Raw genomic sequence first — 11,446 nt, 5'->3', positions numbered from 1 at the left:
TGACTTTATTTTTCATAAAGATCCATTAAAAAATGTAGAAACAAAAATGCACCATCCTCCAAGTTTCATGGTAATCCATCCCATAGCTTTTGCATAATCTCATTTACAAACAAGCCAAACAACAAACAAACAGATGAAAACATTACCTCCTTGGCAGATGTAATAAGGCTACACACCCCTGTTAAAATGCTCGTTTGTTTTGACGTATAATCAACTGAAAAAAAAAACAAATCTTTCAGGGGAAAAAAAATTATACAATAATGGGGGTTTCATAAGTGTATTCATTATAAATGGGGACGTGGCTGTGTTCAGAATTAATCAATCACACCGGCAATCAATTAAAGTGACTGATTAACCCCAAATAAAGTTATATAAATAAATAAATCTGTTAGGATTTTACTGACATTAACTCAGTTTCATCTTACAGCAAAAGCCACGGTCCGCAAAGAGCCTACAAAGCATCAAAGGGATCTCATTGTTAAAAAGTATCAGTCAGGAGAAGGGTACAAAAGAGTTTCCAAGGCCTTAAAAAAAACATCTGAGTTCTACTTTATTTTTCCATCAAGTCTCCCAAAAGCATGTGGCAGAATGTTATGGTCTGATGAGATCGAGGTTGAATTTTTTGGACATAATTCCAAAAACAACACTGCACGTCACCAAAAGATCACCGTACCCACGGTGAAGCATGGTGCTGGCAGCATCAGGCTCCGGGAATGTTTTTCTTCAGCTAGAACTTGGGCTTTATTCAAGTTGGAGGGAGTAATGTTTACTTCCAAATACCAGTCAATTTTGGCACAAAACCTTCAGGCCTCTGAAGATGATACAAACCTGAAGATGAAGATGAATTTCACCTTTCAGCACAACGACCCACAGCATACCTCCAAATCAACAAAAGAATGGCTTCACCAGATCAAAGAAGATGAAAGTTTTGGATTGGCCCAGCCAGAGCCCATACTTGAATCCCAATGAATATCTGTGGGATGACCTGAAGAGGGCTGTGCACAGGAGACGGCCTCGCAATCTAACAGATTTGGAGCGCTTTTGCAAAAAAGAGTGGGCAAAGATTCCAAGTAAAGATGTGCCATGCTGATAGACTCCTACCCACAAAGACTGAATGTCGTCATAAACTCAAAGGATGGTTCAACAAAGTATTACTTTAAGGGTGAGCACACTTATGAAACAAGAGTATCATTTTTTTCCCCTTGAAGATTCCAGTTTGTTTTTCAGCTGAATTGTTCTGAATACAGGTCACATTAAAGTTGGAAAAAGTTCTGACATGATTTATTTTGGTCTCATTTTTTTACACCACAACAACCTGGGGTGAGTAAACTTTTTATAATCACTGTAATAATACAATGTGGATACTACAGTTAGTTAAACACAATGCTTGTTTCTCCCTCTCTACCTGGGCAATCAGTACCAAACTAGACTTTACTGCAACTTTCCGGTTTGATCTGCTTTTTTATCATGCTGGAGTTGGCAGGCAACTATGTGTATCAAAGTCCCAGATCAACTATCAATTCAGAGGTAACAAATGTTGGTGTTTACTTCCGCAGTCATTGAACAAACAGCCAAAAGAATTTTGAAGTTGTTTTTATTTCATGTAATTTAGGGATTCTATTTGAGGAGAAATGTGCAAGAATCTTGAGAGGGAAATGGGATTTAAGAGAAAAAAAATTGAATTTCCTCTAGTGCTTCAGTCTCGTCCAACTTCGTGGGTCTCTGTGGGTCTGTCGATGCGGTAGACGAACTCCGCAGGCATAAAGTAGCCCAAGTACTCCACACTGTCGGGTGTGGTGTCAATGTAGTAGTGGCCACCTTCTCCATGAGGGCTGAAGCAGTGGGTGTGCTCCACTCGCAGGTCAAGACCCTGAAGCAACAGCAAGCGGAGGAACAGACACTTTACAAAACAGTTGAGTTTGTAAATGCACTTCTGATGGGTGCTAACACCACAAACTGATCTCGTTTCATCTGTGGTCCCGTTCAGACCTGGTATTAACATCTGTCCTGAGAGATCTGATCACAAGTGGACATTGGTGAGTAAGTGTGTTCACACCTGACATTAAATTGTGTCCTGAATGTGTCTCCTGTGTCCAACTGTGATTGTATCTCACTTCCATGCTTTATACTGTATCTAAATAATCATTTGTGTTCGCAAAGATCAAATTATCTTGTTTTTACGCAGTCTTTGAGTTTACAACTGAGTCTAATATAAGGGTAAATGTGTGTGTGTGTGTGTGTGTGTGTCGGCACAAGCGACTGTGCCACAAAAACAGATTTCACCACTTAAAGAAAAGTATCAATCATTATGTAATGATCAGTGTTGATTTTGTGGCTGCAAACAAATCCTCGTATGGACACTGAAAAGAGTAAGAATACATTTGAAATGTTAGAGTTCAGAGGATGTCAGTTGAGTAAGTGGTCCTTCATATGTGGACCAGGACACATTATGCGTTCAGACAGCAAAACAAATATGGCCACATGCCTCCCAGATCACCTCCTAAAGTGACCTGAACTTAGCGCTGACCACTTGTGCCTCTGCTCAGGATGGATGTTAACACCAGGTCTGTCACTGTTCTGCGACACTTTACTCACAGGATCCCTGGAAACGAGCACCGACTGGCAGATAAGCGGAGCGCTGACCTCAAAGTGCTTGAGCCAGTTGTTGACCTCGTCGTTGGTGTTGAGGGGGCAGACTGAGAACTCTCTCGGCTAAGCCAACACAAGAAGATTAGTCGACACACGTAACTGACAGTCCCTCGTTTTCTGTGTCACATCTGTGATTTACCATGATGTGGATTTTCGCTTTCCCTTTCTGGATGATGAAGGTGCCTCCGAGCGCCAGGCTTTTATCAGGGTAGTGTCCTTCAAGAGTGTTCCTCAAGGCGGTCACGAGACTGTGGCCTCCTGTTCTCTTCTTCGCCCGCACCTCTATGACCTGTGGAGGCACAGGGGTGACGAGGGCACAGCAGGTCAGTGTGTGCAGTCACTGTCCTTTTGTTAATGTTTATTCATTCAAACATCAGGAGCATAGGACGTGTGGTGACGGGGCTTAAGTTCATGCATTAAAACTTGGTTATTAACTCGTAGATAATGTTTTTTAAGTTCATGTATAACCAGAAAGTTCATTATTGGCGGAAAAAAACAAAGTGAATAATGACAATGCATTTTTGAAGGAATTGCAGTGCAAGCACCAGCGTTCATTCTCTGAGGCAAAGAGCTGCAGATCTAGTTTACCAGGATGCGACTGAATACCTTTCCAGGCTGCCCCTCACATGCGTAGAGATTACCCAGCAGTCCAAAGTTGCAGTCGGAGAATTTGTCACTGTATTTTTCCTGCAGACACTGGCCGTCAGCGGGGTTGATGGAGGAGTAGTAACTGCTGTTCACTGCTGGCCTCCCCTCCGCTTCTGTGAGAACCGCGGGCACCAGCTGTGGGAAAGAGAGTATTTCAAAAACTGTTTGCAATGACATTGTGATGCCTCGCTGCTGGGAAATCCACGTTTGCTTTTAGCTGCGTGAAACACCTTCACCACCGATGTATTTTAGGTGAATTAACCTCTGCGTTCATTCCAACAATCCTGGAGGGAACCGCTGCTGCACCGAGGATGAACGCTCCCGGCAGCTCCAGCTCTTTAGATATACTGTTCATGTTGTATTCCTGGAAGGACACCAACAAAGCAGGTTGGGTGACTACAGGTCTTTTCACATTATCACCATGCAGTTTGTGCATTCACTGCCCTTTTGTGACGGAGGAAGCTACCTTGTGCTTCTGAACCAAGGGAACCAGGTATGGCACACCGCCCACATCAGTGATTCGAGGACTTCCGCACAGGCCTTCAATATGAGGAGAGATGATGTCAAGAAAAAACTTGAAATTTACTGCGAACTTCGCTACTTCTAAAAGAGCCAACAAATCCTTCTTAATTCAGCAACAATCTTGCACCCACGTATAGTCTGTAATGTTTTTTACTTGTGCCTTATTGTATATTTTATATTTCTCATCGATAACTCTTTTTAACCCAGCGTTGTCATAAAAGCCCTTTTGGGGACGAGTGTTGTGAGAAATGTTAGAATCCTCTAGAAACACTATGGACAGCTGCTCTCGGTCGGTCTGTGTGAAGTGTATCTGTCCCTGACAGATAAACCACAAACACTAAATAAACATGACGCACATCTGCGAGGCCTCAATGTTACACACATAAATATTCTTTGCTTAGTCAGCGTTTCAATTAGCACTTCGAGAGAGAGAGAGAGAGAGAGAGAGAGAGAGAGAGCAGCTGAGTCAATGTGTGTTTTGTTGCTTTTCCCACAGGTTCTGGAATCCCAATTCTTTAATATAATCATCGGTCACAGTGATGAATTTGACTCGGGACAAACGTGATCACTAGAAGTTTCCACAGTAGAATTTAGTTGGAGGAGGCCGAGTGAGATTTGATGGAGGCGGCTCGTAATTCTCTGTTCTCTCTCTATTCTCTTCTTATTCTCTTCCGACTCTGACTATCGTTAATTTATTATTGGCCAAATATATTGACATGCAGAGCATGAATGCATGGCACATGGAACACCATTGTGTTATTTTTGCTATATGTATATCGCGCACGTTGATATTGCGATGACGATAAATGTTTGATATATCTTGCAGCCCTAGTTTCAATACACAATCTGAAATTCAAATCCAACAACAACTCAAAGTTCATGCTTCATAAAGTATCAAACTGTGCAGAAGCGGACTAAATGCACATGTGAAGCGTTCACTAGAGGTTTTTCACATCTCTCATATCTAGATGTGTATTTTTATGCATTATTTATTGGCAGCTGTGCAGACTGTGGTATATAAAATAACTGTAGTAGAAGTAGTAGTAGTAGAGTTTAGACATTAGTAGACACATTACAACACAAGCAACCCACAGGTAGGACAGTACAACACATGAAACATAAACCATAAACCCTCCTGTACATACATGTCATATTCACAGAGGCAGTTTATTAAGTTTATTTATTCTGTTCCTCTGTCTGGATGACAGGAATGTGAAGTGGTGATTAAGGTGTCATTTGTTATGGTGACTGCTACACGTGTGAGGGCTCTGTCGTTCATGTCTGAGATTGTGGGTGTGGGCAGACTGATGATTTTTGATGCAATGTGATGTCTGCGGGTTTGTTTTTGGTGGAAACTCGGAGCATTTTGTAGTAACAGGTGGAACAGAACAGAAGGATGGGTTTACAAAGCAGCAACAGGAGGTGGGGGGCTACAGACAAAGCTCTGAGACATGGATGACATGGAGTCTTTGCTGGGAAACTGAGTTTATAGTAGAAGTAGAAGTAGAAGTAGTAGTAGTAGTAGTATTAGTAGTAGTAGTGGTGTGTTCTTACCTTTGACAGGGAAGTGGAATGGCTCTTTGGTGAGATCTGGACACTCCACAACACTCACCTGCACTTCTGCAAAGTTCTCCTCCAGTCCTGTCTGCAGTACTGTAACCAGCAGGAAACACATGACCCCCTGTTAATGAACACCCTGTTCTAACCCCGGGCTGCTGCCTGTGTGTGTGTGATCTGAGCTCTTACCACCACGCAGCTCCTCCAGATGTGGAGCGTGCAGCTGGACCCTCTCAGTTCTGCTGATTTCTGCCATGACTCCAGTTTTTGGTGAGTCTCCTCAGACTGTGACACTGCAGGAGAGGAGGTGGGAGGTCACTGACACAGCGGCTCCAGCTACAGTTTGGTTTAACTACAACCAAAGAGTAAAAACACTGGCAAGATGGTCCCTATCCTATGTACTGGTTGATCGTCTATGCATTGTGAGTTAATAAACATATTCTGTGTAATAACTTATTAGGCCAGTACAACCCATTTTTTAAAATGTTTTATGGCTATATTTAGAACCATTTGTAGAAATCAAATTGTTATAATTTTGTTTCAACAATGCATCCCCAAATGCTATTTTTTATTTTATTTTGTGCACACAAGATAATTACTAGTGCTCACAAAATCAAGACTTGTGCTCACAAGATAAATAACTAATATATATATATATTTAAAAAACGTGATTCCATTGTTTATCATGCCATTGAGCTCAGGGCGTATTCCTGAGCTCTCATCAAACGGTCTTCATCAGTGGATGAGTATGTCACGTTCATTGGTTTAAGCCTAGAGAAAATAATTTGTAGGGAATCGGTGAAGTCGAAAGCGGAAGTAGAAAAGAGTGAACCCTCTTGTTTCTATCTATCACTTCGGCCATTTTCTCTTCCCTGATTGGTCATATGACGAGTCACGTGGGTATAATCACTTCCTGGTTCTCTTGCGCACACATGGGTTGCTTGTCTGTCTGCCTTTGTTTTGACGCGGCTACGCGTCGTTATAAGGCACAAGCGAGATGAAGAGTAAATATTTTTACGATGCATCTGCAGCAGACTTTTAAAAGGAAACAATCCAAGTTTTTACAGCATCACGCTTCACCCTCGTGCTGTTTCCTTCCAAAGAAAACTTCCACTTCCTAGATCGCAGCTTTTTTCTCAGAGCTCCACAATGAAAAGAGTGCGTAAAATTCTGGAGTTCACTCAGTCAGCGGGTTTTGTAGAAGCTCCATCGCCGGAGTCTTGCCACCTTGCACTGGAAACGTCCCCTCCAGACTATGTGAAGGAGATCTCGCGATATCTGGCGGGACAGAACACACAAGTATCTAATGACCCAGCTGAAGAAGAAAGGTAAGGATGTCCCTCACATGAGGAATCAGCTCCTGTAACATCCTGCATTGTGACTGTATCTGTGTCTCCTCAGTGATTCAGGAGACAGCCTGTTCATAACTCAGAAACCTGCGCCTGAGGCTGAGCGGTCAAGAAGAAGAAAGCGGTCCAACAGCCTGAGGTCACAGCCAGCATCCATCAGACAGCTAGAGGAAGAAGACTCCTCATCATCATCCTCCTCCGAAGGAGAGTCCAAAACTGGCAAAGGGAAGAGTGGGACGAGGAGGAAGAGATTCACGCTGCCACAGTACAGTTTCCCTTTCCTCTCGGAGAAGAGGCCCAGCAGTGCTCTGTTATCTGCGCGGCACAACACAGCCCTTCATGTAAGCACTGCCTCCATATGCTTTTGATACCTGCTGTAATAAATCCTGTGAGTTAGTGCTGAACTCCTTTTTTTTATTTATTTTTGTCAGTATCATGCGATGGGAGGCTTCTTTAAATGTGTCAAAGAACTGCAGCAGGGTCGTCATGGAGGAGATGATCTGCCCTCATCCTTACCGACAGTTGATGTGGAAGGGGGGAGCATATCCCCGCTGTCAGAGTAAGTCCAGCCATAATCGGGCATATTTAGAGTTGTATAAGTGTTATTTTTAAAGCAGCTTAAATGCATGAACACTACCAGATATAGACTCTTATCTTCTAAGACTGAGATCCTTGCAGCAACATCAGTCTCCTTCCTTTCATTTAAAAAAGATTGATGTCAGCGAACAGTTACACATAATTAATATAAGGTTTAAAAATATTTGTCAAATGTTGTTCCTATTAATGACTGATGAGGCAGTTTTCAGTCTTAATGCTCTGAACAGTCCACCAGGAGATCTAATTGCAGCTCAAAGTGTTGATATAAATCTACATATTTAACCTGGCTTTTCATTTTATTTATAAAAGGCCATAAGTTCTTTATTTTCTTATTTATTTTTGTTGTTAAATTTGTGCCTACATGCTGGTGACAGCCAGTGGCCAGAGATGTTATGTTTTTTCCCGTTCCGTTCTTGTGAACAAGATTTCTATTTCAAATTTGGCACAAGAATGAAGTAATTACATTTGGGTGTTCAAAGCTTAAGGTCGCTGTGACCTCACAAGCTGTTATTTCAAAAGAATATTTTCAAATTTGACACAAATTAGCATCACCTTGATGGAGGCATACAACCACAGGGTGGCAAATCTAGTTTGATAGGTTTTACTCCCTCTTATCCTTTATTTTGGTCTAATTTTATTTCTAAACTGAATTAAATGTTGCTATCTATACAAATAAAACTTGTTTTACTCATTGTTTTATAGAGACGAGGAAGAAGGGTCAGAGAGTATGGACATCAAAGTCGTGGTAAGATTCCTGTTAACACAAATAAAGAATGGATTTCAAATCGCTTTTTTAGTGTGAACTCATTTTGCATTTTCTCATCTTACAGGAAAGGAAACGTTTTGTTTTTGTGCCATCAAAAACAAAGCACTCACAACCTCAGAAAACTCCGGAGACGAGAGGCAGCAACGTGAATCATCATGAGAGGAACGCAAGTAAAGGTCAAGAAGCTTCACAAGGAAGACAAAAGACAATGCAACATCAAATACCGGCTAAAGCGTTGATATCAATGAGTACAGGGCTTTTGTCAAATACAGAGGACTCTGATGGTGAAGTTCCTTCTCAAAGCATTCTGGCCCATAGTGAAACGCCAACAAGAAAGAGATATCTAACCACAGGAAACCAGAAATATATTCAAGGGAAAGAAAGTGAGAAGGAGCTGTGTGATGATAGTGATGCTACATATTGTGATACACTTGAGCTACAGGGAAGTCCAAGACTCCAAGATACAGTTAAGGACAGAGAAGCATCACTAAATGTAACAGAGCCCCCAGCTGATGTTTTCATCGCAGATGATCTCTCCCAGATGGAACAGGCAGAGAACCAACCTGAAAGCAAGAGTCTTCCCCAAAGTCTCCCAGAAGCTGTAAGTGGCACTGATAATGAGAGTGTGTGCAATGAAACCTGGGTGAAGAAGAAGAGAAAAGGAGATGATGAAAGAAGGGGACAGAGTCAGGAAGATCCAGGGGGTCTGCATGCTGCAAGATCTGTGGAGGTGGAGGCAGGAGAGACTCCCAGCCCTACGGAGGATAATCGAGCAGAGCCTCCGGCGACGCAGACCTGTGACGAGCTCGAGAACTTATCACATGATGATGTCATAGCGAGACAGGAGGAGAGACACATTCCAGATTCCAAACACACGAAAAAGAGGAGAAAAAAGAAGCCGGCAGCAGGGGAAGATGGACAGGAGGAGGGTGCAAACATGGAATCTGACGTGAGAGTGGAGACGGAATCTCAGCCATCACTGACATGTAACGTGGTGAATGGTGGCGAGGAGAAGAAGAAGAAAAGGAAAAAGGGGAAAAGAGGTGTTGACGATGATGAGCAGTTAAAGGCAAGCGTCGTTTCAGAGCCACTAAAGGATGATGGTGAGATACTGACAAAAAAGAAAAAAGGGAAAAAAGAAAAGATTGTAAATGTGGAAGAACATGGAGAAGCGTTGAATATGACTTCAGATCTACCTCTGAGGTCAGGGGGGCAGTTAGAGGAAACAGGAGATTGTTTAGAAAATATAGAATCGACTCAGGAAAAATTAGAACCCATTTTGGAAAAGAAAAGAAAAAAGCATGAAAAGAAACGGCCGTCGGCTGATCAGGAGGACACAGAAGTCGGAGCCAAAGATGATGCAAATTCAAGCTTGTCTAATGATGTAACTACTGAAACGAGTACAGTGAAGAAGAAGAAGATAAAGGAGAAGAAGAGGGAAAGCACCTCTGAAGGGTTAGATATTTCTTGCATTTCTGAGGTTGATGATGCAAATCATTCCCAGAAAATGAAGGGGGGCTCAGACGACAGAGCTCTTGAGTCTGTGATGAAGAAAAAGAAGAAGAGGGAAAGCACCTCTGAGGGCGTAGATATTTCTTGCACTTTTAACCAAAATGAAAAAGTTGATGATGCAGATCATTCCCACAAAACAAAGGAAGGCTCTGATGACAAAGATGCTGAACCTTTGACTAAGAAGAAGAAGAAGACGAAGAAGAGGGAAAGCACCTCAGAGGGTGTAGATGTTTATTGCACTCCTAACAAAAAAGAAAAGGTTGATGATGCAGATCCTTCCCAGAAAACAAAGGAAGACTCTGATGACAGAGAGGCTGAATCTGTGACAAAGAAAAAGAAGAAGAAAAAGAGTGAAATACTTAGCAGAGCTGTCTCAGAGGACGCTGTGGCACAAAGCCATGATTCGGTGTCTGTGCGGAAAAAGAAGAGGACCTCTTCCTTCCTCGTTGCTGATGCAGAGGAAAAAGAGGCTCAGACGCACGAGGAACAAAGCTCGCCTTGTTCAAACTCTGCAGCCGCAAAAAAGCCTGGTGTCAGCGCTGGTGCTCCAGAGACTGAATCAGCAGAAACGGCTGGGAATGTGGAGGAATCGAATAATGGGGCCAGGAAGAAGAAAAAGAAGAGAAAGGTGTCCGAGGTGGAGGAGAGTGTGCAGAAATATCGTGAGCAGGATTTTGAAGAACCGAATGAAACGTGCGAGAGTCCTTTGCCTGATGCCACTGAGACGAGGGTAAAGAGAAAAAAGAAATCGAAGAGAAATGAAAGTGAGCTGTTGACCGCCGAGGAAAGATTAGAAAGTGCGGACGATGCGGGGTATTCTCAAACTGATGAGGCTGTGGTTTTAAGAAAGAAGAAAAGCAAAAAGCGTAAATCTGAGCCGGACCATGTGATACAAGAGGGTCTGACACCTGCCACTGACAGTGTGGTATCAGGAGGAGCGCCAGTGAAAACCTGCAGTTCAGTTTCACTCAAGAAGAAGGGCAAACAGTCGGCCGGAAAGGAGAGTTGTGGTCACAGCGCTGAAGAGACTCGTGACGTTTCTGCCAAAACGAGGAAGGAAACGCTGAACGTGCCTCACAATGTCTCCCCGTCTGCACAGACTCCTGGAGTCATAAGTGAGGCTGTGAGAGTCAAGAAAAATAAGAAAAACAAACGGGCAAAGACAAAACTTTATGATCCAAGTGAAGACTTATACACAGATCAGTAGTTTGACCAGGAGACTTTATTCTTAACACACACAACAACTTTTGTATTTGTCACATGAAGCTGTCAGTGTTTTTAGACTGAATGTGGAAAAATATGTAAATGAGGCTATTAAGTGGTGACGTTTTCACAGTGACTTTTTTTAAATGTATTTGTTTTCAAAGCGTTTTTACGAACACCCCTTTTGACCTTTTTTGAGTTGGGATTAACTTTACTCTCCGTTGAGAAACGACTGAGAAATGTTTATTTTGGAAAGAAGAAACGCCTTTTATTTTCCTACATTTAAATGTTCAATATTAGTAGGACTTCTGCACAATGCAGGATTGTATATGTTCACATAATGAGAAATATATATTTTGAAAAGACAAAGCGCCTTTTATTTTCCTACATTTAAATATACAATATGATGAGAACTCGCACACAATACAGGATTATGTACGTGTACATATTGAGAAATGGATATTTCAGGAAAAAGACACGTTGCCTTTTATTTTCCTAAATCTAAATATATTGAGGTCTCCGCACGTACTGAGAAATGTATGTTTTGGAAAGAAGAAAAAACTTGTATTTTCATACATCTAAATAAACAATATGATGAGGACTCCTGCACAGTACAAGATTATGTATGTGTACACATTGAGAA

The 11,446-nt window shown here is 42.1% G+C and overlaps 2 protein-coding genes across 3 annotated transcripts; one reads left to right on the top strand and one right to left on the bottom strand.

Moving 5' to 3' along the window:
* Positions 1-1,577: 1,577 nt before the first annotated feature.
* On the bottom strand, positions 1,578-6,475 carry c15h11orf54 (chromosome 15 C11orf54 homolog). 2 transcript variants are annotated; one of them, XM_035178561.2, is made up of 9 exons: positions 6,457-6,475; positions 5,566-5,669; positions 5,374-5,472; positions 3,764-3,837; positions 3,560-3,661; positions 3,256-3,432; positions 2,789-2,938; positions 2,596-2,712; positions 1,578-1,870 (listed from the first exon to the last, which is right to left on the bottom strand). In XM_035178561.2, exons 2-9 carry the CDS (start codon positions 5,630-5,632, stop codon positions 1,697-1,699), a joined length of 960 nt encoding a protein of 319 aa, XP_035034452.2. In that variant the 5' UTR covers positions 5,633-5,669; positions 6,457-6,475; the 3' UTR covers positions 1,578-1,696. The 2 variants fall into 2 exon arrangements, with proteins under 2 accessions (XP_035034452.2, XP_035034451.2); XM_035178560.2 differs by lacking the exon at positions 6,457-6,475 and having other exon boundaries at positions 5,566-5,732.
* Positions 6,273-11,172, top strand: pho (phoenix). The gene is made up of 5 exons (XM_035178559.2): positions 6,273-6,704; positions 6,778-7,066; positions 7,157-7,284; positions 8,025-8,067; positions 8,153-11,172. Exons 1-5 carry the CDS (start codon positions 6,526-6,528, stop codon positions 10,805-10,807), a joined length of 3,294 nt encoding a protein of 1,097 aa, XP_035034450.2. The 5' UTR covers positions 6,273-6,525; the 3' UTR covers positions 10,808-11,172.
* The last annotated feature ends 274 nt before the right edge of the window (positions 11,173-11,446 follow it).

This window comes from Hippoglossus stenolepis, chromosome 15, assembly GCF_022539355.2.
Source record: "Hippoglossus stenolepis isolate QCI-W04-F060 chromosome 15, HSTE1.2, whole genome shotgun sequence".
Taxonomy (NCBI): Eukaryota; Metazoa; Chordata; class Actinopteri; order Pleuronectiformes; family Pleuronectidae; genus Hippoglossus; species Hippoglossus stenolepis.
This window is presented reverse-complemented; position numbering and strand designations above follow the sequence as displayed.